This window comes from Lithobates pipiens, unplaced genomic scaffold (assembly GCF_037356315.1).
Source record: "Lithobates pipiens isolate NorthernLeopardFrog02 unplaced genomic scaffold, aLitPip1_a1.2 Scaffold_8, whole genome shotgun sequence".
Classification (NCBI taxonomy): Eukaryota; Metazoa; Chordata; class Amphibia; order Anura; family Ranidae; genus Lithobates; species Lithobates pipiens.
The window spans coordinates 548,305,268-548,331,081 of record NW_027507903.1 but is presented as its reverse complement, the minus strand read 5'-3'; the positions used below and the strand labels follow the sequence as shown (position 1 = coordinate 548,331,081).

Genomic DNA, 25,814 nt, shown 5'->3' with positions numbered 1-25,814 from the left:
ATGACACATCATACGACACGCCACAAACACACATTTCTTCTATAGCACGCTGCCTGGTTTCCGTAGCAACTATCCAACGCCCGCCTTGCTTTTGCAAGCTCATTGGCTGGAAATGATATCACCAGGTGGCTAGTTACTTGAAACGCATGCGTAAAACGCAAGGCGAGCGTGTGTGCAGGGAACAGTAAACATGGCGTAACTGACTTCAAGAGTGAACAAGGGAAAGGGGATAAATTACTTCCGGGTCAGAGGTGAAAGTGAAGCATGATGGCAGTCCCCACAGGAGGAATGTCAGGCTTGGAATCACTGGTGAGAAATGATGGTAGAACTGAGTAATGTGTTAGCCGGGCTTGGGGCTTTCCGTGTCCGGCTTGAGTGCCGACTACACCCAGTCACCGCTCCGTGCTCATTATACACAGGCGGGGCCCGGGAGCCTCTTCCCATGTGCACACAGCATGGGCGCACAGTGCAGCTTGTATAGGAGACCATAGAGATATTGGGGTGACAACCTGTATAGAAATTGAATAGATGTATGGGGGGGGCAGCTTCATAGGAGACAATACATGTGTCGGAGGGACTAACTTCATAGGAGATCATACGTGTATCGGAGGGAATAGCTTCATAGGAGACCATACGTGTATCGGAGGGACTTGCTTCTTAGGAGATCATACGTGTATCGGAGGGACTAGCTTCATAGGAGATCATACGTGTATCGCAGGGACTAGCTTCATAGGAGATCATACGTGTATCGGAGGGACTTGCTTCATAGGAGATCATACGTGTATCGGAGGGACTTGCTTCATAGGAGACCATACGTGTATCGGAGGGACTAGCTTCATAGGAGATCATACGTGTATCGGAGGGACTAGCTTCATAGGAGACCATACGTGTATCGGAGGGACTAGCTTCATAGGAGATCATACGTGTATCGGAGGGACTTGCTTCATAGGAAATCATACGTGTATCGGAGGGACTTGCTTCATGGGAGATCATACGTGTATCGGAGGGACTTGCTTCATGGGAGATCATACGTGTATCGGAGGGACTAGCTTCATAGGAGGATCATACGTGTATCGGAGGGACTAGCTTCATAGGAGGATCATACGTGTATCGGAGGGACTAGCTTCATAGGAGACCATACGTGTATCGGAGGGACTAGCTTCATAGGAGATCATACGTGTATCGGAGGGACTTGCTTCATAGGAAATCATACGTGTATCGGAGGGACTTGCTTCATGGGAGATCATACGTGTATCGGAGGGACTAGCTTCATAGGAGGATCATACGTGTATCGGAGGGACTAGCTTCATAGGAGGATCATACGTGTATCGGAGGGACTAGCTTCATAGGAGGATCATACGTGTATCGGAGGGACTAGCTTCATAGGAGAATCATACGTGTATCGGAGGGACTAGCTTCATAGGAGAATCATACGTGTATCGGAGGGACTAGCTTCATAGGAGAATCATATGTGTATCGGAGGGACTAGCTTCATGGGAAACCATAATAGGGCCGAAACAACTAATCGATTATGAAATTAATCGATTACTATTCATAATCGATTAATCGGCCACTAACATAATGGGGTTAAAAAAAAAACCTAAAATTAGCCCTTTATAGGACAAAAAGAGCAAATCGTTACTGTAAACATTACTTTCACTGTCCCATATTAAAAAATTAACCCCTTACAGTAGCGATTATTTGCTCTTTTTGTACTAATTTTAGTTTTTTTTTTTAACCCCATTTTGTTACTAAACGTCTCAGGCCTGGGTTTTTGGTGATTTTTTGCAGAAACACACTACATTTCATTTACATGGTTTCCTATGGGACACGTTCACATCCATGGTTTTTTTTCAGCTGCTGCGTATTTGGAAAAGACAAGAACTTTTTTTTTTTTTTTTTTTTTTTATTTTTTTAAGCAAAACTGTGCCATTTTGTTTTTTTGGTTCAATATACTTCAATGGAGAAGCTGCAGAAAAGCATGTAATAATGCGTTTTTGCAGCAATTTGTGTTTTTTAATCTGCCCAACAACAAATTGGGCAAAAAAAAAATGTAAAAATGCAAATCGCAGCACAATTACCTTTTTTTAAGGTTATGAATCGATTAATCAAAACAATAATCCGCTAACTAATCGATTATGAAAATAATCGTTAGTCGCAGCCCTAGACCATAAGTGTATCGGAGGGACTAGCTTCGTGGGAGACCATACGTGTATCGGAGGGACTAGCTTCGTGGGAGACCATACGTGTATCGGAGGGACTAGCTTCGTGGGAGACCATACGTGTATCGGAGGGACTAGCTTCGTGGGAGACCATACGTGTATCGGAGGGACTAGCTTCGTGGGAGACCATACGTGTATCGGAGGGACTAGCTTCGTGGGAGACCATACGTGTATCGGAGGGACTAGCTTCGTGGGAGACCATACGTGTATCGGAGGGACTAGCTTCGTGGGAGACCATACGTGTATCGGAGGGACTAGCTTCGTGGGAGACCATACGTGTATCGGAGGGACTAGCTTCGTGGGAGACCATACGTGTATCGGAGGGACTAGCTTCGTGGGAGACCATACGTGTATCGGAGGGACTAGCTTCGTGGGAGACCATACGTGTATCGGAGGGACTAGCTTCATGGGAGACCATACGTGTATCGGAGGGACTAGCTTCATGGGAGACCATACGTGTATCGGAGGGACTAGCTTCATGGGAGACCATACGTGTATCGGAGGGACTAGCTTCATGGGAGACCATACGTGTATCGGAGGGACTAGCTTCATGGGAGACCATACGTGTATCGGAGGGACTAGCTTCATGGGAGACCATACGTGTATCGGAGGGACTAGCTTCATGGGAGACCATACGTGTATCGGAGGGACTAGCTTCATGGGAGACCATACGTGTATCGGAGGGACTAGCTTCATGGGAGACCATACGTGTATCGGAGGGACTAGCTTCATGGGAGACCATACGTGTATCGGAGGGACTAGCTTCATGGGAGACCATACGTGTATCGGAGGGACTAGCTTCATGGGAGACCATACGTGTATCGGAGGGACTAGCTTCATGGGAGACCATACGTGTATCGGAGGGACTAGCTTCATGGGAGACCATACGTGTATCGGAGGGACTAGCTTCGTGGGAGACCATACGTGTATCGGAGGGACTAGCTTCGTGGGAGACCATACGTGTATCGGAGGGACTAGCTTCGTGGGAGACCATACGTGTATCGGAGGGACTAGCTTCATGGGAGACCATACGTGTATCGGAGGGACTAGCTTCATGGGAGACCATACGTGTATCGGAGGGACTAGCTTCATGGGAGACCATACGTGTATCGGAGGGACTAGCTTCATGGGAGACCATACGTGTATCGGAGGGACTAGCTTCATGGGAGACCATACGTGTATCGGAGGGACTAGCTTCATGGGAGACCATACGTGTATCGGAGGGACTAGCTTCATGGGAGACCATACGTGTATCGGAGGGACTAGCTTCATGGGAGACCATACGTGTATCGGAGGGACTAGCTTCATGGGAGACCATACGTGTATCGGAGGGACTAGCTTCATGGGAGACCATACGTGTATCGGAGGGACTAGCTTCATGGGAGACCATACGTGTATCGGAGGGACTAGCTTCATGGGAGACCATACGTGTATCGGAGGGACTAGCTTCATGGGAGACCATACGTGTATCGGAGGGACTAGCTTCATGGGAGACCATACGTGTATCGGAGGGACTAGCTTCATGGGAGACCATACGTGTATCGGAGGGACTAGCTTCATGGGAGACCATACGTGTATCGGAGGGACTAGCTTCATGGGAGACCATACGTGTATCGGAGGGACTAGCTTCATGGGAGACCATACATGTAATAGTGTGATCTTTTAGAGCTGTTTGGATGAGAGGCTGTGACTATGAACTTAATTTTCCCTCAGCCATTGATAACTCATAGTAGTATTTTCATGGAATGGAACAGTGGCAGATGAATAATAGGGGCTGCACTCTTTCATTCCATTCACAGCGCCTGCATTCTGGGAAAAGAATACCAGGTGGTTTGTCATTGTTGGAGAAAAAAAAATGGCGCTTTCCTTCATCCATCAGTCCCAGGTGCATCCTCTCATCCTCTCCGGTGCAAATGACCTCAGCTGTGGGGAGTATCCAGCATCAGTTACACTAACCAACAGCTAGGAGGACCTCCTAGGATGTGCTTCAGTAGAGCTACATTATTAGACTGGTGCTGTGCATCCCAAATTGTGTTTAATAGATGTCTTGGTTTTACTAAGCTTAAATACCTTTTTCCCCCACATGATGTAGCTGATGTACTTCTGCACCTCATGTGTGACCATGGGGCAGATATTAGTTTCAGTGTGTGATGAAGCTCTGAGCATTATATGACCCTACATATTCCTAACATTCCTTTAGACATGCATGCTCCTTCCTGATGGCACAGACTTTAACTGTGCAATCTGCTGATCAGTTGCTTTAATACACTCTATCCAACCTACTCCTGGAACAGACTGTAGCGCTAATGTCTGCAACACCCAGTGGCCCGCAGGAAGGACCATGCACTTCTAAAGGCATGTCAGATGTCTTCTTTCATAAATCGCTTAGGTTTCCCATGAGTAGAGCATGGCCTCATCCCAGGGAAAAACGGCAACGTGCACAGTGAGAGTGGCAGAATAGCGTTACCACTCTGAAAACGTAAATAGAGGGGGGGGGGGGGGGGGACTGACAGTAAATCCCTGATTGATCATTGAAGAATACAGTAATGAAGGAAACACTGAACACACAGCAAAACATTTTAGGGCCAATGACACAAACAATGTTTAAGTTTATTTTATTTTCACTTGTTTCTTCTAGGGAGCGTCAGAAGCACTGTCGGTGGCACAGGCACTATCACTGCCTGCAGAATCCTATGGCAATGATGTAAGTAGTGTGCTGTATATCACCAGAATACTGTGCTGTATATTGAGCCATGTGCTGTATAAGAGGGGCAGAACATAGTGAGGAATGAACGCCTCCCTGTTGTCTGTGCAGAATTTTGAACATCATTGTTTTTTCCATAAGCGTGTGCAATTTTAACACTTGATGTTTGGTATTTACGCAATGCAACCCAGTCTCTTTTATTTCTTTCCATATAAATGGGTATAATATTGTGCTTGTTTGCGCCAAATATCGTGAGACGTTACAAATTTTTTTTTTTTATTTTTTTTTTTGAGTACTGTCATTTTTTATTTCCAGGGTCTCTGCTTTCAGAAAGTATATACTTTTTGGGGGTTTACAATAATTAGCTAGTTTCACTGAGCACTTGTGACAAGATAATTATTACAATAGAATTCCTTTACAGCACTTTTTCAGAAAAGATGATGAATGGTGGCAAAAATCTGTAGGATTATAATTATCCTAGAAAATGCATTTCCTGTAGAAAATGCATTTCATGTAGAAAATGCGTGGGACTGCTGAATAGCATCAAAACTGCCCATCATATTCCTCTATTATAAATCGGTACATGGTGTGTCTGTGCTCTCCCCCACCCTCCATAACTGTGTATTAGAAGCTTTGGTAACCATGGCAACAAAAGCCTGGATGCCCTAAATTTAATGAAATTTTATGAAATGATCACTAAACTTAAACAGCTTTTTCATAAAAACTGTGAAAGATATCAAACTGAAAAGATATAGCCAGATAGCTGAATATTTTTGAACATTTTAAAGTTTGTTTGGCATCTGTAGGTGAAAGTATGAAGGAGCAGAAACTTTTGGTAGCGGAAGAAGATTTTAAGGATTTTAGGCATACTCTCATTGACTTCAATGTTAAAAAAAAAAAAAAAAGTGTTAAAAAGCGTATTATTTTAAAAAGTATAAATAGTAGAAAAAAAGTTGAAGTCCCATCATCAGCTGAAAGAGCTGAACATTTTAAAAGTTGAATGGCTTTAATAGTTGAAAGTATGCAGAAGTTACGCAGAGCCAAAAAACGTAATGGAATAATAAGATTAAAAAGATGATTAATAAATAAAAAAAACGAATAATAGTGGGACTGCTAAAGCATTCCCACTAATAAGCATCTTCAGTGTCTGACTGTGTTACTTTTATTTCTGCAGCCCAATGTGGAGATGGTTTGGGCCATGAAGGCCTATCAACATGCAGAGGTTTACTTTAATGTAAGTATGGACTAATGGCTACCCAGATGAGGGAAATTGGTGGGGAGGTACAACGTTAACCACTTGAAGATTTTGAATGGAAGTGATAAGTTTCATGAAATGTCAACAAAGTTTTAGGATCCAGCTCCTCTTCCCCTTCAACTGTTACCGACTCTTACCAGCTGTCAAAATGCAGCTACTCCTGTGATAGATGTTGTGTATAGTCTACAACTGTCATTGATTAAATATGGAGGAGACAAATTTAGTAAAACTGGAACATACAGAATCTGGAGAAGCTCTGCATGGTAACCAATTGACTTCGACCTTAAGCCTATTTTAAAGCAGGATTTTACCCAAGGGGAGGGGGTTACTATTGACAGGCATCCACCCTGACTTTCGCTTTGGCCGCCTACTATTTGGAGTGTGTTTGTAGTTGCTGACTTTTACATTTTTGATTACAGGGTGAAGATCTTCCTTAAGCTTTGAAAATAAAGCTATAAGCTGGTTACCATGCTAAGTTGCTCCAAAATGTGTCTGCTCCAGTCTAAAATCTCTTCAATGTATCAGTTTATTTCATTTATATGTAGATCATATACAGTAGGAGGGGAAAAAAAAAGTATTTGACCCCCTGCTGATTTTGTACATTTGCCCACTGACAGAAATGGTCAGACTATAATTTTAATGGTAGGTATTATTTTAACAGTGAGAGACAGAATAATAACAAAAATATCCAAAAAAACGCATTTTAATGTGTGAAATAAGCATTTGATCCCCCATCAATCGGCAAGATTTCTGGCTCCCAGGTGTGTTCTATACAGGTTAAGAGCTGAGATTAGGAGCACTCTCTTAAAGGGAGTTTGTTACCTGTATAAAAGACACCTGTCCACAGAAGCAATCAATCAGATTCCAAATTCTCCACCATGGCCAAGACTAAAGAGCTGTCCAAGGATATCAGGGAAAAGATTGTAGCCCTACACAAGGCTGGAATGGGCTACAAGATCATCGCCAAGCAGCTTGCTGAGGGTGACAACAGTTGGTGTGATTATTCGCAAATGGAAGAAACAAAATAACTGTCAATCTCCCTCAGTCTGGGGCTCCATGTAAGATCTCACCTCATGTAGTTTCAATGATCATGAGAACGGTGAGGAATCAGCCCAGAACTACATGGGAGAATCTTGTCAATGATCTCAAAGCAGCTGGGACCATAGTCACCAAGAAAACAATTGGTAACACACTACACTGTGAAGGACTGAAATCCTGCCACACCCCCCAAGGTCCCCCTGGTCGAGAAAGGACATGTACAGGGCTTTCTGAAGTTTTGCTAATGAACATCTGAACGATTCAGGAGAACTGGGTGAAAGTGTTGTGGTCAGATGAGACCAAAATTGAGCTCTTTGGCATCAACTCAACTCAACATGTTTGGACGAGGAGGAATGCAGCCTATAACCCCAATAACACCATCCCCACTGTCAAACATGGAGGTGGAAACAGTATGCTTTGGGGGAGGGGGGTACTTCTAAGGGCACAGGACAACTTCACAGCATCAAAGGGATGATGGACGGGGCCATGTGCCATCAAATCTTGGGTGATAACCTCCTTTCCTCAGCCTGGACATTGAAAATGGGCCATGGATGGGTATTCCAGCATGACAAAGACCCAAAAAGACATAGCCAAGGCAACAAAGGAGTGGCTGTAGAAGAAGCACATTAAGGTCCAGGAGTGACCTAGCCAGTCTCCAGACCTTAATCCCATAGAAAATATGTGGAGGGAGCTGAAGGTTTGAGTTACCAAACATCCGCCTCGAATTCTTAATGACTTGGAGAGAATCTGCAAAGAGGAGTGGGACAAAATCCCTGCTGAGATGTGTGCAAACCTGATGGCCAACTACAAGAAATGTCTGACTTCTGTGATTGCCACCAAGTCATGTTTTGCAAAGGGGTCAAATACTTATTTCACTCAATAAAATGTAAATCCATATATAACACTTTTGAAATGCGTTTTCTGGATTTTATTTTTTTTGTTCTGTCTCTCACTACCATTAAAATTCTAGACTGATAATTTCTTTGTCAGTGGGCAAATGTACAAAACCAGCAGGGGATCAAATATTTTTCCTTCACTGTATATAACCTTTAATCTGCATATGACATTTCTTAAAAGTCTGTGTATAAAAGTATACTTTACAAATGTGTCAACCCTTGGTTAAACCCCAATCAGCCCTAAGGCTAGGTTTAAATCTGTGGGTAAAAAGCATGCATTCCCATACTCGCACAAAAACGTGCTGCTTCTAAGAAAATGTGCAGTGATTCCATTACTTAAAGTGGTGTCCCCTCTAAATGCCTGTTGCTAGGGGGTTCCTCGTAGTCTGCTTCCTTCAGTGCCTGGGCACCAGACGTCACTTCCCCTCAGTGCAGTCATCTGGGACACGTGACAGGTCCCAGATGACTGCGTGCCGTATCGTGGCGCTGCTCGCACATGCGCAGTGGGTGCCCACAGTAAGAATGCCGGCGCCGTGGAGCTTTGTTCCCCTGCATCGCTGGACCCTGGGACAGGTAAATGTCCAATTATTAAGTCAGCATCTGCAGTATTTGTAGCTGCTGACTTTAAAAAAATTATTTTTAAGGGGCACCCCGCTTTGTCACTCCCATGCACTGAAAGATGCAGTGCGATTTCCCGCACAGTTCCAAAGTACCAAGTGGTTTCTGTGCTGCTGTGTTCAGGGACCCTTTTAGTGCAGGGAATGCATATACAGTAGCAAATTCAAATGACTGCTGTGCCTGCACAAATGCAGCAGGCAGAACCGTGAAGATCTGAACCTAGGCTAATTAAATATTCTACCTGTCGCTATTTTTCTGCTGTGTGTTTTTTTTTTTTCCCCCAATTTCCATACTTTTCCTTACATAAATATATCTTCGTTTTTACTTTTTTTTTCAGTGTCATATAAAGGCTTTCAGTTGTCGAATTTTTGTTTTGAGATCACGATAACGTCAAAATCTTATGAATGTACTTTTTAACAATCTGTAGACCCCAAAATCTTATTTCTTGGCTGCAGCAGTACAAGACACAGGATCTTCAGTCTTTAACCATTAGTTTTTACTGCCACCTTCAGGTGAAACTGGCACACAAAAGAAACCTGTAGGGACTTCCCTTATATCTGTGGTGGGGTGGTTGTTGTCTTTTTGCACGCGACTTTAGTACCCTGTGTTTGGATTGGTCTCTGCCTTTGGGCACTCCGCTGGTCTTTCGGCTACTTATCTGTTCTCCAGCTTGTCTAGAGAGGATTTTTCTGCCACAATGTTTGATTTCATTGGCAGAATTTTTGATCCCATCCCCATCATGCAACCTACATTTGCTTCCATGGCATTTTTACTAGATCATTGCTGTCTTTACTAAATGCAGGGTTTAAGACTCTAGCTCTATTATCGTGGATTCCTCCATTTGCTATTACCTGTGGCCTTACACAACGGCATGAACAGCTGGGGGGGGGGAATACTTTGCTAGATCTTCAGGAGATCCATATGTGGAGTATTCTTTGGCTCTAATGCTGGTCAGCAGAACTTCCATGAAAAAATGCGTTATTGAACCCAAAACCAAAAATGTAATTTGTTGCAGCTTACCAATTATTAGATGGAGTGGCTGCATTACGTGTTTTTCATAGCTCCCCCCCATCTTCACATGGTGATCTGGATGGTACATTCATACAGTTGCATTGTTAGTCTTGGAGGAAGGGGAGTGTTAAATGTACTAGCAGATTTAGCTACACTGACAAATTGAAGTCAAACTCCAGCTAACATTTCACAAGCAGTTGCAGCAAACCGTTTAGTTTTTCCTTTTGGGATAAAGGGTTTACATTAAATAAAAGCTGATTATTTGTAAGCACCCCTGTCAGTGGTACATGGTTTGTTTACCTGTAACTGCTACATCTGCAAGAGAGCTTTTTCTCTTGAAAAACAACACTTGTTGACCAGATCATAAGGTGAAAATGGGGAGAAGAGAAGCAAAAAAATAAAAATAAAACGAATGCAGTCATCACTTAAGATTTGGTAGACTTCAATATAATGTGTTCTTTTTGGGTTTAATACAGTTTTAAGTGGCTGCCCTATGAGGAACAACTGTTGGAAATGTTGACCTTCTGGTTCCTGGAAATCTAACGTTTGGGTCCAGAGTGTCTTTTCCATGGGCTAAAAACAGGCTATCTCAAAAGTACCTCTCCCGGCAAAGACTTTCAGCAGCTCCTCTTGCAGGTGATTGTCGGCCCATTCATGAACAAGGAATACTTTCAGGGTTTCTACTCAAACCCATTCACAGTTCCCAAACCAAATAAGAGTTCGACCCATACTAGGTCTTCTAGACTTTTGCTTTGTTCCTCTGGATTCAAAAACCTCTGTGTAGAACCAGCCAGATTGACTTTTACCACCTCAGGGGGATTTTCTGGCCAATAGACATCAAGAATGCTTGCCTGCACATTCCCATCTCAACACTACCTGTATTTTACGTTCAGTGATCAGCATTACCAATTTGGCACCCTTTGTTTTGGCCTACCATGGACCCTGGGTTTTCAGGCCTGATATTGGATACAGTTCCATCAAGGATCTTCCTTCCCCCAAGACAAACTTCTGTCCTTGTGACTAGGCCCTTTGGTCCCAGGGTTGATCCACGATTCGTGCCTGCATAAAGGTCTTGGGTGCGATGTCTCCTTTGAGGCAGTTCTGTATGCCTAATTTTGCTCCAGACCATTTCACTTCAACATTCTGACAGCATGGGACAGACTAAGTCCTTGGACCACCCCATGCATGTGATCTGCATGGCCAGACTGGCATGATGTATTGCCAAAATAGTGCTGGAGTCACCCATCCCATGGTCCAGTCAGACCATGCCATAATTGTGGCCTACATTCAACCATCAGGGAGGCACCAGAAGTTGTCATGCAAAATGAAAGTGGACTTGATCCTCTCATGGGCAGAACTGCATGTCCTAGACCAGTGATGGCGAACCTTGGCACCCCAGATGTTTTGGAACTACATTTCCCATGATGCTCATGCACTCTGCAGTGTAGTGGAGCATCATGGGAAATGTAGTTCCAAAACCTCTGGGGTGCCAAGGTTCACCATCACTGATCCTAGACCTAGGCCCTGTCTGCCATTCACATTCCAGGCGTGTAAAATTTGGGAGGTGGAATTTCTCAGCTGTCTGTCTGGATCCTGATTCGATTTTTAGGTTTTTAAGCCCCTTGTTAATGGGGGACACTGGATCTTCTGGTGTCCAGATTCAACAACAAACTGGACAGTTTGTCACCTAGTTCAAGCACCCTAAGGCCTTTACAATGGAAAATTTGGTGACTAGGAGGTAATTTTAACCTGAGCTGTGTTTCTACCTTTCCAACTTCCCTCTTGCAGGGTCGAGATGGATGCCATTCCTGTGATTCTCATTGCCCTGAATTGGCACTCAGTACGCTAGGAGTCTAAACTAAGCATGTCTGTTTGTGGATGCTTTTCCACTTTGATCTTCTGGCCTAAGGACTAGTCTACCATTCTACTCAATTGCTTGCTTTAACCACTTGGCTGTTGAAGGCCAGGTTCTAAGAACTAGGTGATAGGAAGCTATCAGATTTGATCATTTTGCCCCTTTTGAAGGTTAAGAAGTCCACTTTTTGCTAAGTCTATTGTTGCACATGGAAAGCCTATTTTGTGTGGTGCATAATCTAGACCATGATCTAGCTTTGAGTATCCTTGAAGGTAAATGTTGGCCTCTCATTCCCTATTTAAAGTAACATTAAAGCTTTATTTAAAAAAAATTAAAACAACAAACATGTTGTACTTGCCTATTCTGTGCAATTGTATTGCACAGAGCAGTCTCGATCCTCTTCTTGTGGGGTCCCCCCAACGCTTTTCCTCTTTGGCAGGTGTGTACTTGCTCCCAAGCTGCCCCGCCTGTGTCTGTTGACACAGAGCAGGCTGCTTGTCCCTGCCCCTCACAGCATTTGATTGACAGCAGCTCCTGCTGCTATCAATCTGCCTAGGGAGGAGGGAGACTGCAGCGAGATCTGGATCGGATGGGGGCACTTTTGCAGCACAGTAGGTTTTTCACTTTAATGCGTAGAATGCATTAAGGTGAACCCCCACCATGTACAGTAACTCACAAAAGTGAGTACACCCCTCACATTTTATTATATCTTTTCATGTGAAAACACTGAAGGAATTTCAGACTGTGTCGTTAAATCCCCTCTATATCACTACAGGTGTATACGGGACATAGCATCCATTAAACTAGGGATCCCGACTTATGACTACACACCATTGTGGCACAACAAACAAATGCCAGAATTCCAAAGCATCCAGAGATCTGGAGTTCACGAGGTATATTTTACCTAAACCACTTGTTAGATGGAAACCTCAAGCTCTTTAATAAACTCAAGGAATAATATGCGCTTCAGAACCACCTTTTCTTTTCGACACGCTACTCAAGCACAGTTTCCACAGTCCTACCCGCAACCTACCCCTAACCCTATCATGGCCATAGCCAGAAGCACAGACCCAAAAGACCTTATCTCGTTGTTCTATAACATTTTATCTACTCCCGTATCCAGCAAAATTGCATATTCTCCAAAACCTCGTTGGGAGAGGGAACTGGGCCCACTCATGGACGGAGAATGGGAGGAGGCGCTGGAGACCTGTAGGGAGGCACCCCCCAGACTGTCGGATAGGCTGACTCAGATATATATCCTACATAGGGCCTACCTCACCCCCCTTAGAGTGGCCAGATACAGGAAAGAGCAATCCACTAGGTGTCCACTGCGCAGAGTAGAAACTGGCACGTTCTTCCACCTTATATGGTTTTGCCCCAGGATTCAGGGTTTCTGGAAGCAGGTAGTGACCTTCCTTCACGATAACATGGATTCGCCCTTAGCCTTAAGCAGTGTCTCCTTGGGATTTTCCCAGATGTACTTGACAAATATACAAAAATTTCTATAAGAGACACTGTTCTCAGCCAGAAAACATATTGCCAAGAAGTGGATGAGGCCAATGCCCCTGCACTGATAGAGTGGAAGATGGAAGTTAACCACTTCCCGATCAGTGCACGATGATGTACGTTGGCAGAATGGCACGGGCAGGAAAATTGGCGTACAGGTACGTCCATTTGAAATTGCCACCCTGCCATCGCATGCGCGCTGCCCAGGACCCCTGTGAGTCCGGTCGCGGGTCCCGTGGACTCTATCGCCGCGGGGATACCTGTGACCGTCTCACAGGGAGATGTGGAAGTAAACAGCATCTCCCCATTCTGCCTAGCAACAAGTGAAACTTATCTCTGCTTCCTGTGATTGGAGCAGAGATCAGTGTTCACCAACACACAGCCACGCCCCCCCCCCCCCACAGTTAGTAACACACCCCTAGGACACACTTAATCCCTACACTGCCACCCCTGGTTAACACCTTCACTGCCAGTGTCATTTACACAGGAATCTTTGCATTTATATAGCACTGATTGCTTTATAAATGACAATGGTCCCAAAAATGTGTCAAATTGTCCGATGTGTCACAATAAAAATTGCTGATCGCCACCATTAATAGTAAAAAAAAAAAAAAAACTATCCCCTATCTTGTAAACTCTATAAATTTTGCGCAAACCAATCAATAATTGCTTATTGCAATATATAGAGATAATTATTTTTTTTTTACCAAAAATATGTATTGGCCTAAACTGAGGGAATTTTTTTTTTATATTTTTAGGGGATATTTATTATAGCAAAAAGTAAAAAAATAATGCTTTTTTTTTTTTTTTTCAAAATTGTCCCTTTTTTTTGTTTTATAGCGCAAAAAGTAAAAAACGCAGGGGTGATCAAATACCACCAAAAGAGCTCTAGTTGTGGGGAAAAAAGGATGTACATTTTTGTTTGGGAGCCACATCGCACGAAAGCGCAATTGTCAGTTAAAGCGACAGTGCCGAATTGCAAAAAGTGCTCTGGTCTTAAGCCCGCAAAATGGTCAGGTCTGAAAGTGGTTAATGTGACTTTGCCGGTTAAAAAGTGCATTTATGCTAACAGAGGGTGTCCAACTAAACAAAGTATGGGACTGCTGGCTCAATGACCCTGGCACATGACTCCAGGAAGATCCTCCTCCACATCAATCCTAAAATGTATTTTTAAGTTCTTGCCACTGAATTAATCAACATGTAAGTTCTAATCATAATCACAATGATTAACAAATGTCAGATGAACTGTATGATGCATTGCATGAACCATCCACTGTTAATTCCTTTATGATGACCTCTCATTTTTATTTCGTGTGAAATTTGTGGGGTTGATTTGCTAAAACTGGAGTGCGCAAAATCTGGTGCAGCTGTGCATGGCAGCCAATCAGCTTCTAACTTCAGCTTGCTCAATTAAGCTTCGAAAAATTAAAACATGGAAGCTGATTGGTTTTTATGCAGAGCTGCACCAGATTTTGCACTCTCCAGTTTTAGTAAATCAACTGCTTGTTGTCCTCTTGCTAAAAGGCTTGCATGTATCTAAAACATTGGACTTGACACTGTCTTTAAGGGTAAATTGCTCAAACAATAAATCATGGAGTGGCCTCTTCTAGTAAAACCTCTTGACCCATTAGCTTATAGGCTCTGTGGACCCACGTCACCTCAAACTGACGCGGAAAGATGATGTAATTTATGCAGCATTTAGAGGTGACTTTCCTGAACTCCGTATTGATGTTCTGGATCCAGAAGATCTGAAATCTCCAGCAGCCAAAGAGGTAAGGTGACAAACAGCTGGCATTGGGAAAAGCTCTATTCTGGAAGCAGGTTGCAATATCCTCTTTCATGGTTATTCTGTTTGGCAGAAATGGCGGCCTTTCTGCATGAAATTTGAGACTGAAGTAGAAGACTTTAATTACGGAACGTTGTTAAGGCTGGACTGCAGCAAAGAATACACCGAGGAAAACACCATCTTTGGTGAGTGGAAATGATAGAAGACTGGGTCAACATCCAAGCATGAATGAGACTAAGGGCCGGTTCACACTGCGGGCGATGCGAGGCGACACCGACTTGCCTCGCCGCGACCTCAGCGGCGACTTGCAAATGACTTCTGTATAGAAGTCAATGCAAGTCGCCCCGAGGTCGCCCAAAAGTAGTACAGGAACCTTTTTTCTGAGTCGGAGCGACTCTAGTCGCTCCTCTCAGAACGGTTCCATTGTACAGAACGGGGGCGACTTGTCAGATCGCGGCGAGGCAAGTCGTGTCGCCTCGCATCGCCCGCAGTGTGAACCGGCCCTTAGGCTGGGTTTACACAGGTCCGGCTGCAGTTTGCAGCCCCGAGTCTGATGCCTTTCTGTTCACCGATTCAGGTGCAAATTGTTTCCTGAACGGGACCTTTTTAAAAACCGGCTGCCCTGGAAATGTGTGAACCAGCTTCACCGAGAACCGGTCACATTCACGTTATGCAAATTGGATGTGGTTAAAACCACATCCAATTTGCATACATGTGAACCCAGCCTTATTGTTGCTAAACCCACAATGGTAAAAAAAAAAAATCAGTCTGTATACACAGTAAAGCATGCTTGTTATACTTACTGTGGAACCTAAGGGGGTTAATCTTGCGCAGTGTGTAAAAAGGTTGTTTGAGTCCCTGCTCCTCTCCTTCTTCCATAGTTCCCAATTAATCTAATAAGACAGAGCCTTGGGGCAAGCTACAAATACTCAGTTTGGTGTTTATTTCTAGGGTGGTTTTTTTTCCCCTTCTCCCCTTTTGTTGGGAGGGTGCATGTCCCAAGACTGCAATATACTGCTGATGAGAAAAAGTATTTAGCTGTTTAGAGTTGCTAAAATATTTGCATTTCCATGGTCTGTGTAGAGTACACTAGATATAGTGAATGCTGGGTCCTGGGCTTAGTAATATTTTCAGACACTAAGCAGAAGCTGAAGAGTTGGTGCCTTTATGCTGGGATATAATCCATAGGGGAGGGATAACATGGTTATTTGAACTCCAACAGGTAGAGCATATACCCCATCCATCAGATACTCTTACCCTAACTAGTAATTTGGAAGGCTGGATTGTTTACAGGATGTGAACATGTTTGTCCAACTGATGAACTAGATGTTTTCTAAAGTCAGGCTTTTATCAGGAAATTGCCATCATAAGTGTGAAAGTACACCTGTCATTGGTAATATTGGGCTACCATTCTTAGCCTCCCTTTTGAAAATGCTAGCTGTCTGTTAACCTGGAGTGTGTGTGTGTGTGTGTGTGTGTGTGTGTGTGTGTGTGTATATGTATATATATATATATATATATATATAAAAATATGTCAGAACTCCATATCTCTATACTTTCGATCAGTGACCTAGAAAGTACTGAAGTCTAAACATCAGAAGTATGTAAACTGAGAAAATGGCACTTTGAGTGTAGGTTGCATTAATGGTAGCCATACATATTGTTCATACCTAAACCTCATATAGCTACTGCAACCTTGCAATGTATTGTTTATTACAAAGTGGCAGGTTGCAGTACCCAGTAGTATTACACAATGTTGAGGGAAAATACAATCTACCGGTCATAAATCTAAACTGTTTATTGAAAACCATCGTATTTAATTTGATTGGTGGTCGGACGCACAAGCAGATATTTGTTCGATAGTCAACGAATTCAAATTTTACCATGGCAGATCCATAGAGCACTCAGTAAATTGAATGAATGGAAGGGTCTTTTGGTTTGAGTTACTAACCCCTAGGCACCGTCCGTATGCAAATATGCAGCCTTTCAGTGGCTGGGCCTTAGCGTCCATATTTGCACGCGATAGAGCTGTGTCAAGATCACGCTCCTGGCACAGTGATCACGGGCTCACCAAAAGCTCCTGATCGCAGCAGCCACATGGTCACAAGCCCTGCTCCTTGGAATGCCAAGCCCTTTAAAGGACTGGTGGAAGATGGCACCAAGGGGTTAATATATGATCAGTTTGGTTGTACCCAATGATCATATTGATAGTGTGACCACCAGTGTTGGGTGAAGAAAAAAAAAAAAAAAAAAAAGTAAGCAGACGCCTGATCTACTGGCAAAACATTTCCCCCCCCCCCCTCCCCCCCCTCTAAAGCCAAGGGACATATTTCACAGAAAGATTGTGTTTTTCCTCCACATCGGTGCAGTAGTTTAATATGAAACAACTTCATGAATGTGCAGGAGTTTCCAGTAATCAAGACCGATCACTGCTGCTTCCTACTTGTATAGGGCAACTGGTCTTGTATCTGCCACTCCTGTAGTTTTGTCACAGCTACATTTACAAGGTAATATCTTGGTTTGTAAAGGCAATTGATGCACTCAAAGCATATGTATACCATTTGTGGCTACTGAGGCATATATGTAAGAGTGCATCTATAATCTTACCACACCACATCCATGTTAAGCTGGTATTGCAATCACTGACCATACTTTTTTTTTTTTTTGATTAACACAATTTACCATAATTTACCATAAGGTTAAGCACACCACTTTTTAGCTTTCTTACATGACTATTCATTCTAGCACAGAATTGAATGGTGAATTGTACATAAAATAGGTTATTGATGGCTACCTAATGACCTTTTTGTAAATGCTGGTTGATCTAGTGGCTCTAATATTTTATATCACCGACACAAGTGATTTTTTACCTCATTTGCTGTAGGCTTCTTCCAGGTTACTAACGGTCATGGCACGCACCAAAAAATTGCCCCGTGTGAGACGAATTGTCTGCTTTGGAACAGTGTGCATGCACTGGGTCTGATCATAGATTACCCATGTCTGTCTTAAGGCTGGGTTCACACTGAATGTGGCTCCAACCTGGGGTCCGGTGTGTCCTGGTTCACCATTTCAGGTCTGAATTTGGACCTGAAACAGACCAAAAGATGCACGGGGCACCTGTGTAAATTTACAGCGGAGATATGTGAACCGGCTCCATTGCAAATGACTCCGCATCCAATTCACAATGGTGTGACCCTAGCCTAAAGCAGTATTGACACCAAAAATGTATTATACTTCAGCTTCCCAATCCTTAGATGTGGTGTCTGCATTTGTTTTTCACCTGGTGATCTGGCCAGTAAGACACCACCTCTATTGGTGTCCCCACTAACTCCAACTTTATCATCGTTTTTTTTCCTTTTTTGGGATAAAAGATTTACATCAAAGTTGATCAGACCCAGTGCATGCACATGATTCTAAAGCAGACTTGGACTATAAGCAAGAAAAAATTAGTTGGGAAGACTAGACAATGCAAAATGGGCCCTCCTGTAAATTTTTGGTGTGCTTCCATTAAAGTAAATATTTTATGAGTAAATGTGCGAGTTGCTACAGGGGAGCTTAGTCTGGGGGGAGAAAAAAAAAGAAAGCCAGTTGCCTGACTATTGCACTGAGCCCACTAGCTTCAGTAATTTTAAGCCTGGTATCCATGGGCCAAATTTCAGCTGACATTTGGCCCCTGTATTTATCAGCCTGTCTGACAGGCATGGTGCGTGATCACCACACTAAAATCGCAGTTGGTACAATGAGCTCTTCAGTTTTCTTTCATTTAGCCTGGTGGATTAAACAGAAAAAGACTGTGTACCAGGTTTTAGTCACCCACCTGGCATAGGGATGTGAATTAATAATTCTCCCCCCCACATCTGCATGATTGACAAGCCAGGCAACAGCATTGCCAAAAAGGCAGTGATATTAGCTTGTTTTTTTTTTTTTTTAAGAACTGCAGCGGCAACTCTGCTTTTTTGTTTTTAATCATGTAGCCTATAGATCTCAGTCTTCCCTTGTAGTAAAAATTTGAGTTGATTTATTTTTTATTTTTTCCCCCCCTTCTAGCAACCCGGATCCAATTCTATGGTGTAGAAATAGCACGGAACAGGGAGGGATACAATGATGTCATCTTCCACCACAGAGCATCAGAACCAGTGAAATGAACATCTCGGGAATAGCAGCAAACTGCTGGGAATCCCCAATTCTACAGTTCCCCCCCCTGGACCGACTCATGGAAAAGCAATCCATTACCCAGCAGCCTCTTGCTACCATGTGCCACAATACTGATTAACAAACAATTCAATTTTATTTTCTGCAGTTTCCACTATACACTCATTTGGCAAACAGTAAATACCCAGAATTCATTGCTGTCAACATAGACTTCTAAACCACCTCAGAGCCAACAAGTGCCGAACAAGAGTATTTTTTTTTTTTTTTTTTTTTAAACATTTTTCCAATAAAATAAAATACATGTATATCTACACCTCTCTTAAATCCACATGTGACTGAATAGTTGCCTCAATCCTGTACCCAGATCTCTGCACCACTGTATGAACAAGATCGTGCCGTAAATGGCTTAGGCGAGAACATAAAATATGTTATAAATTCCTCTCACAGCTCAAACCAAAGGCCGTTGAGCAGAGTCTCATTTTCCAAAGCTTCGATGTAAGTGCCATATTTGAAGTGTTCCTCCTGCACAAAGCAAGCCATGGTGTCGTTTGAACCTGTAATCATCTTAATATCCAACTCAGGATGGGGTAGAGGAATAATTAAAACCTGTTGAGCATTTATTACAGTTCATGTTCCCTCATCAGGGAGTAAAAATAAAATAATCTGATAGGTAACCTTCCGCATGCTAGTAAAAGTATATGTATGTTAAAGAGAAGAATCTTACTTCACATTGAGCCTGGGTTCACACTGCAGAGGTTTATGAGATCAGATGTGATTCGCACCGCACTGCAAATCACATCCGATCTCTGTGCGATGCGAGTTCAGCCATACAGATAGTATGGCTGAATTCGCATCGCATCTGGCCCAAACTCGCACAGGACCCTTTTTTTTGGTCCGCAGCAGAATCGGATCGCATGGGTGTTCACACCATGTGATCCGATTCCTGTCCGAGTTTGTAGATCGCACTGCGATATGCGAACAGATCTGGGGGTGTCATTAACGTTTCATTGACACTCCCAGCAGTTCGCATAGGGCAGTGTGAACTGCCGCTGGGAGGCATGCGATGCGGGAACCCGCAGCAGATTCGCAAGCGTTCCCGCATCGCTGCAATGTGAACCCAGCCTTAGGATGGTAATGTGATATGGGGAAGACGTATCACCACTCAAACCACCAGACCAAAATCATGCATCGATACAGCTTTAGGTGTCAGCTTTTTCATCTCTGAATGCCACGGCAGGAGAAAAGCTGCTTAAAAACATGCCTAAAAAAGGTATTTCACGTGTGTTGGGAAGTTAATGGATTCCATTGGCCAGAATATTAATTTATACTGGTCATTGGATTGCATAAATGTTAGACAAGTCTTAGCATTTTTCCTACTCAAAAGGTTCTCTCCTTAACATGCTGGTGAAGGTGTGGTCCCCCCTTTTTCCTACTCTGTAAACATCTATGGATGCATGGACACATAGGCTAACAGAGGTGCTTTTACAGGCTAAAAAAACAAAAAACAAAACGGCATTTAAGCCCAGTGTGTGGATGTGTATATTTACACTCTCACTCGGTCAAATAACCAACCCCTTTAGCAGGGATTGAAATGGAGTAGGATAATTAAAAAATGGAACAATTGCTATATTTCTATGTAGACATGAACTCTCATCCAGTAACATCTGCATTATTGGTCTTAGCAACCAATTCTGATTCCAGCACTAGTTCACTTGTACAGAGTATTATATAGCAAAGTCTCTCCCTGCATCTGGTTACATTTCTTACTCCACTTCTAGCACTGATGAAGGGGAACACTGACACCCAAAACACATTGGGGGAGATTTACTGAGAATCTGGTGTAGCTTTGCAGAGTAACCAATCAGCTTACAGGATTTAGTGTCACAGCTGAAGACCTCTTCCACACAGGGCGGACTCTGCCTACTCAGCAGGGAAGCTTTCTGGTGACAGGTCTGTGTTCATTGCACTTATGCAGAGCAGACAAAACCCACTCTTCTCTATGGTCAGTCAAATGTAAACAGAGTGCCTGTCCATTTACACCCAACTGATGGGGATCCATGCTCTAGTGGTCCACTATAGCAGTCTGTTTTTAGCAGCTTGGGTGTTAACAGACACATGTCCTTTTACATATGCTGCTTCATAGAGTGTCCAATTGAAAAACTGATAGACGGACCTCAGTCCACTGTGCAAAAGGGGTCTAATTGAATAAGCTGACTGGTTACTATACACAGCTGCACAAGTTTTAGTAACTCTCCCCCATTGGCTTTTTTTTTTTTTTTATGTGCACCATTAGGCTGGGTTCACACCGATTGGATGCAGTTTTCTCCACATCCATTTGCATGACAGTAGAGTATGATCAGCTCTCAATGAAGCCGGTTCACACATCTCCAGGGTAGCTACAGAGCAGATTGGAGAGGGATCCTGTGCATCTTTGGTTCCATTTCAGGTATGAATTCAGGCAAAAATTTGACCAAATCCAGCCCTGAAACTGAGAACAGGGATGCACCAGACCCCTGCTGTGAGCCGTGCCTGAAGACAGCGTGAACCCAGCCTTAAAGCTGTATGGACTCTTGCCATTTTAGTCCAGTGCTCTGAATGAAGTTCTACATAAAGCACACCTAGTTGGGTGCCTTAATAACAGATGGGGTTATGGGTGTATACTTATTACTAGACCTGGTTGAACAGTTTGTCTCTCTGCTTTCTGTTGCAGGTTCACTTTAGTGGAGGGTTGGTAAGGGGGTACACGCAAACTCTTCTGCATTCCTCCATAGAATCACTTAATCGCATCTTACAGAATACTAAAGGCCCCCAGTAGGATGTTTTATTTTGTTCATTAACATGACAATAGGGAAGCAAGTAGAAGAGGGTATGTGTGCTATTATTGAACTAAAGCAAGGAGTAAAGTACACACAGGCCAAAAATCATCAGGAACAGGATGACTTTCAGGGTATGTGAATAGCAGTCTAAGAAGCAGCTTCTGCTGGAAAACCAACACATTCGATCAACACTGCAAGCACCGATCAGTGTATTGGGGGTTGTGTGTCAAGGTGAGCAAGATGGTAAAGTTGCACTGAGGCCAGCGTCAGGCTCCATCCACGCCTAGGCCTGTTGCTTTTGAGCATTTTTGTAGTGCTGTTTGCTGTGCTTTCCACGTTTTCGGAAATGTGTTTTTGATGTTTTTTTTTTTTCCATTTTATCAATTTCTTGCTGGGCAGATTAAATAATGGCAAAAAGCCACTACATGCTTATCTGCAGCATCTTCATGGAAGTCTATTGTACCAAAAAAAGCAGCGTTTTGCATTTAAAAAGTCCCTGACCATTTCCAAAAATAGAAGCACAAAAATGCATTGATGTGTTCCATAGGAACCTGTGTTAAAAATGTTATGCGTTTCTGCAAAAAGCATGAAAAAACAGGATTGGTGTAAATCAAGCCTAAGGGAACTGTGCTTAGGGAGTAGTATGCCGCTATCATCGAAAACAATGGCAGGTTAACAATTTTTTCAGCCGCCATCAAAATTGGCTTCAGCCATGCCTACAAAAGCACTTATATAATCCACTGATAATTTAGCTGAACTACCACCCATGTTGGTTCTACAAGGATAAAGCCACTATTTAAAAAAAAAAAAAAGCTAGGGGGTATGGGAGGAAATGCCAGCACCAGCTGTAAAAGTGCACAACACAAAATGTAGCTAAGGGCAATAGTTCCATAAATCCAGCATCGACAATGGACAGAGACTGATGTCTGTGCAGCCTCTACAGAAGAACGCTTGCAACATGTATTGTTACCTTGAAGCAAGATATTTCAATGCCTACTGAAATAGGTATTTTAATATAAGTGTTTAGGCATTAATATAAGTGCTATGATTGGTACATGTATTCCAGCTGTATGTCTGATTGATGAATTTGTTTCTCTAGCAGTGGCTGTCTTTAGCAACCATGGCCAATTTTAATTCCACTTTTGGTCACACAAGCAGGAAGCACAATGGCAGATATAGCAGCCTTAAAACTGGCTTGGGTTATAGGCTGTCAGCCATCTAGACCAGTCACCGAGCTGAATACCACTGATATCTGTAAGGAAAAGCCAATACCATTTTAAATGTATTTAGTATTTTTAGAAGGAGATCTTTATATATGAAAAAAAATTTTTTAGCCGCCAGACGCTCCTGCCAGAGTGATTGATCCAGAACAAGGAGCGCTACCTTCCTTTGCCTGATCTAGAGCAATATTAGAGACATCTAGCATGGCCACCTGCTGAACCTGACAAAAATACAGGACTCTTTTTTTTTTTTTTTTTTTTAAGCTCCAGAAAATGCTAGATGCATGGCTGTCCTCTTAATATTGACATCCAGGCAACTGACTGAACTATTTACTACACTGTAGACCTATGGGATAACAATCAGGGTACTGACCAGTCCTTTTACAGGCATAATATATACAATGTGACCCACTTCATTTGAAAAGTATACTGCCCTTAAAGTCACAAGTTGTTCCAGTGGTATTGAGGCAACTATCAGACACTATAGGCTTTTTATACACCACTGGTCTCTCCCAATACTCCAGTGCAGGACGTGTATGTGCTAAGCGGTGGCCTGGCAATCTCTCTTGCTGTATCCATTATGTTGCGGACCCAACAAGACAGAGGCCTGTAACGCTAATCATTCACCCCACAGTCAAAATAAGAGCAGTGAGAGGGCTGCATCCCTCGGTATACAGGATTTGTTTATTACAAAATGTCCTTGCAGAACCTGTTCACCCTTTCAGTGCAGTCTCCGCAGAGCCTCACTCTAGCAGCGCAATGCTCTGCCACTTTCTCTGTACATCCACGCTGATGAGGAAGGGAAGTTGTGGAAAGGGGGCAAGGTGGTGGTGATTTTACTGGTCACTCAATATGACACATACATACATATATATTTATATATATTTGTAATTTTCAATAGGGGCTTAAGTCCAGGTGAACAGGTGCATCTCTCACATTCGCTCCTAAAGCACCCCACCCGCCTCCACTGTGGAAAGGGGGGAGGAGGCAGAGATCCACTCGCCGTATTTACTTCCCCTGTCCGTAGAAAGAATTCAAAACATTACCAAAAAAATGTGCAGGACTTTGTACAAGGGGAGAAAGGTGGTGGGGAGATGATGGAGAAGGTGTGGGGAGAGGTCAGCTCATCATCTCGTTACTGTTGGGACCGCAGCTTGAGTTTTTCATCGAGTCGTTGACTTCTCGTCGGAAGGCCGAAAGGTTCTGCGTAAACCTGACAAGGACAAAAACCACAAAGTGTGAAGCGAGATCGGAATCAAAAATATAACTCCATGTTGTCTGACCAAAAACTAAAGAAAAGCAAATCATTTATCAGCAGATTCACAAAACTATTTTTTTTTCTTTTTCTGGTGCAGAAAATAAATGGATGTCTTTCTGCATATTAAGAGAAGGATCCAAAATGTAAAGACTGGACAGAATAGATGTGGGCTATTCATTTACAGGTGTGGTAATGTAGGGGGGTGTTGGCACCCATTAGGTTCATGGCACTAAACAATGCCATGACAAGGTCATCCACTGCCCAGGGCAAAGATGGACAACTGACCCAACCTCCAATGTTCCAGATGCCACAGAGCGATCTCAGCCCTGTTCATAGCAACCAACCAGCATCCTGCATAATTGGAAGTGGTCTTGAACAGTAAATCTGTCATGCAGAACCCTCAAATGGAACAGCCAATGAAAGAGCAATACTTTACAACCAAATATCAGTGATGTTTAAAAATGTACAGGAAGGAAAACACATGTATACAAATTCTGGACAGTACAAGGACAGAAAAACCCCCGTTTAGTCATGGTGCAGATGGCACAGCCCACTGAATATATCTAAAATATATAACCATAAACCAGACATTTAGCATGACCTGCCATGCAGCTCACTTGCTTCATACCTGATAGTAAAGGATGGTGTCTGCTGGGAAGGTAAACTTCCACTTCCTGGGCATGCAATGGGTCACATGCCCAGGAAGTACAGGACTTCATTCACCATCAGGAGCCTGTATTGATGGCAGGGTCTGCTACTGCCCTACATTAAGGGAGGCATTCACCTGCAATGCCTCCTTGAAATGCCTAATGGAGCTTTGCCCAGTGCTGGAATGCTAAGTGCTCTAGCACAGGACACTCATTGCCACTCTACAGCCCTGAAAACACTGCCTATGGCACTTGTCCCTCCTGCCTGCATTGTCCCAGGCCTGCCACTAAATGAGGACTTGCACTTTAAGGTGAAACCACAGAATATTTCCTGTCTCGACATAAAAATGGAGCTTAGCTCAGCTTCCTCAATTGTCATTAAAGCAGAGTTGCACTCATTTGTAAGTCTATTAAAAGTCAGCAGCTACAAAAAACAAAAACAAACAGACACGCAAGTGTCCCACGGTCCAGCAATCTAGCTGCCCGAAGCCTTGCTCCTCTCCCCTGCCTCCCCAACACTGCAAGTGTGGACAGCGTTCGGCTTCACGGCCGGGTGCGCGCACTCGGCATACCACATGCCGAATGTGGTATGCACGGGGGGTGAAGAGTGCTTAAAGCAGAGGTTCCACTTTTGGGTGGAACTCCGCTTTAAACATAGCAGGCAGACTCACTAACCAACAAGGAATCCTTCTAAAGTTGAATTGGCTATTGCTGTAATCTTTACAGGAAAAGTTGATATCTATGGAGGGACACCGAGGCAGATTCATGTACGAAGTAAAAGAAAACATGGTAGGCTAGACAGGTGCCGCTGCAATGGTCCAAAGCAAAGC

The 25,814-nt window shown here is 43.3% G+C and overlaps 2 protein-coding genes across 4 annotated transcripts in view; one reads left to right on the top strand and one right to left on the bottom strand.

Moving 5' to 3' along the window:
* The first annotated feature begins 163 nt into the window (after positions 1-163).
* Positions 164-19,371, top strand: PBDC1 (polysaccharide biosynthesis domain containing 1). The gene is made up of 6 exons (XM_077469820.1): positions 164-309; positions 4,861-4,926; positions 6,101-6,160; positions 14,737-14,877; positions 14,965-15,076; positions 18,939-19,371. The coding sequence occupies exons 1-6, from the start codon at positions 265-267 to the stop codon at positions 19,034-19,036; spliced, it is 522 nt and encodes a 173-aa protein (XP_077325946.1). The 5' UTR covers positions 164-264; the 3' UTR covers positions 19,037-19,371.
* The window catches only part of XPO7 (exportin 7), a 97,805-nt gene continuing 91,151 nt past the window's right edge, over positions 19,161-25,814 (bottom strand). For all 3 annotated transcript variants that reach the window (XM_077469817.1, XM_077469818.1, XM_077469816.1), the window contains exon 28: positions 19,161-24,292. In XM_077469817.1, coding sequence (XP_077325943.1) covers positions 24,199-24,292 — 94 coding nt within the window. In that variant the 3' untranslated portion in view covers positions 19,161-24,198. The remainder of the gene's footprint in view (positions 24,293-25,814) is intronic.

Bases quoted from the DNA above. Each gene is read 5' to 3' on its own strand.
- PBDC1 (XM_077469820.1), top strand. From the start codon at position 265: ATGATGGCAGTCCCCACAGGAGGAATGTCAGGCTTGGAATCACTG. The intron at 4,927-6,100 runs GTAAGTAGTGTG...TTATTTCTGCAG, and splicing joins CAGAATCCTATGGCAATGAT to CCCAATGTGGAGATGGTTTG. The intron at 6,161-14,736 runs GTAAGTATGGAC...TTGACCCATTAG, and splicing joins ATGCAGAGGTTTACTTTAAT to CTTATAGGCTCTGTGGACCC.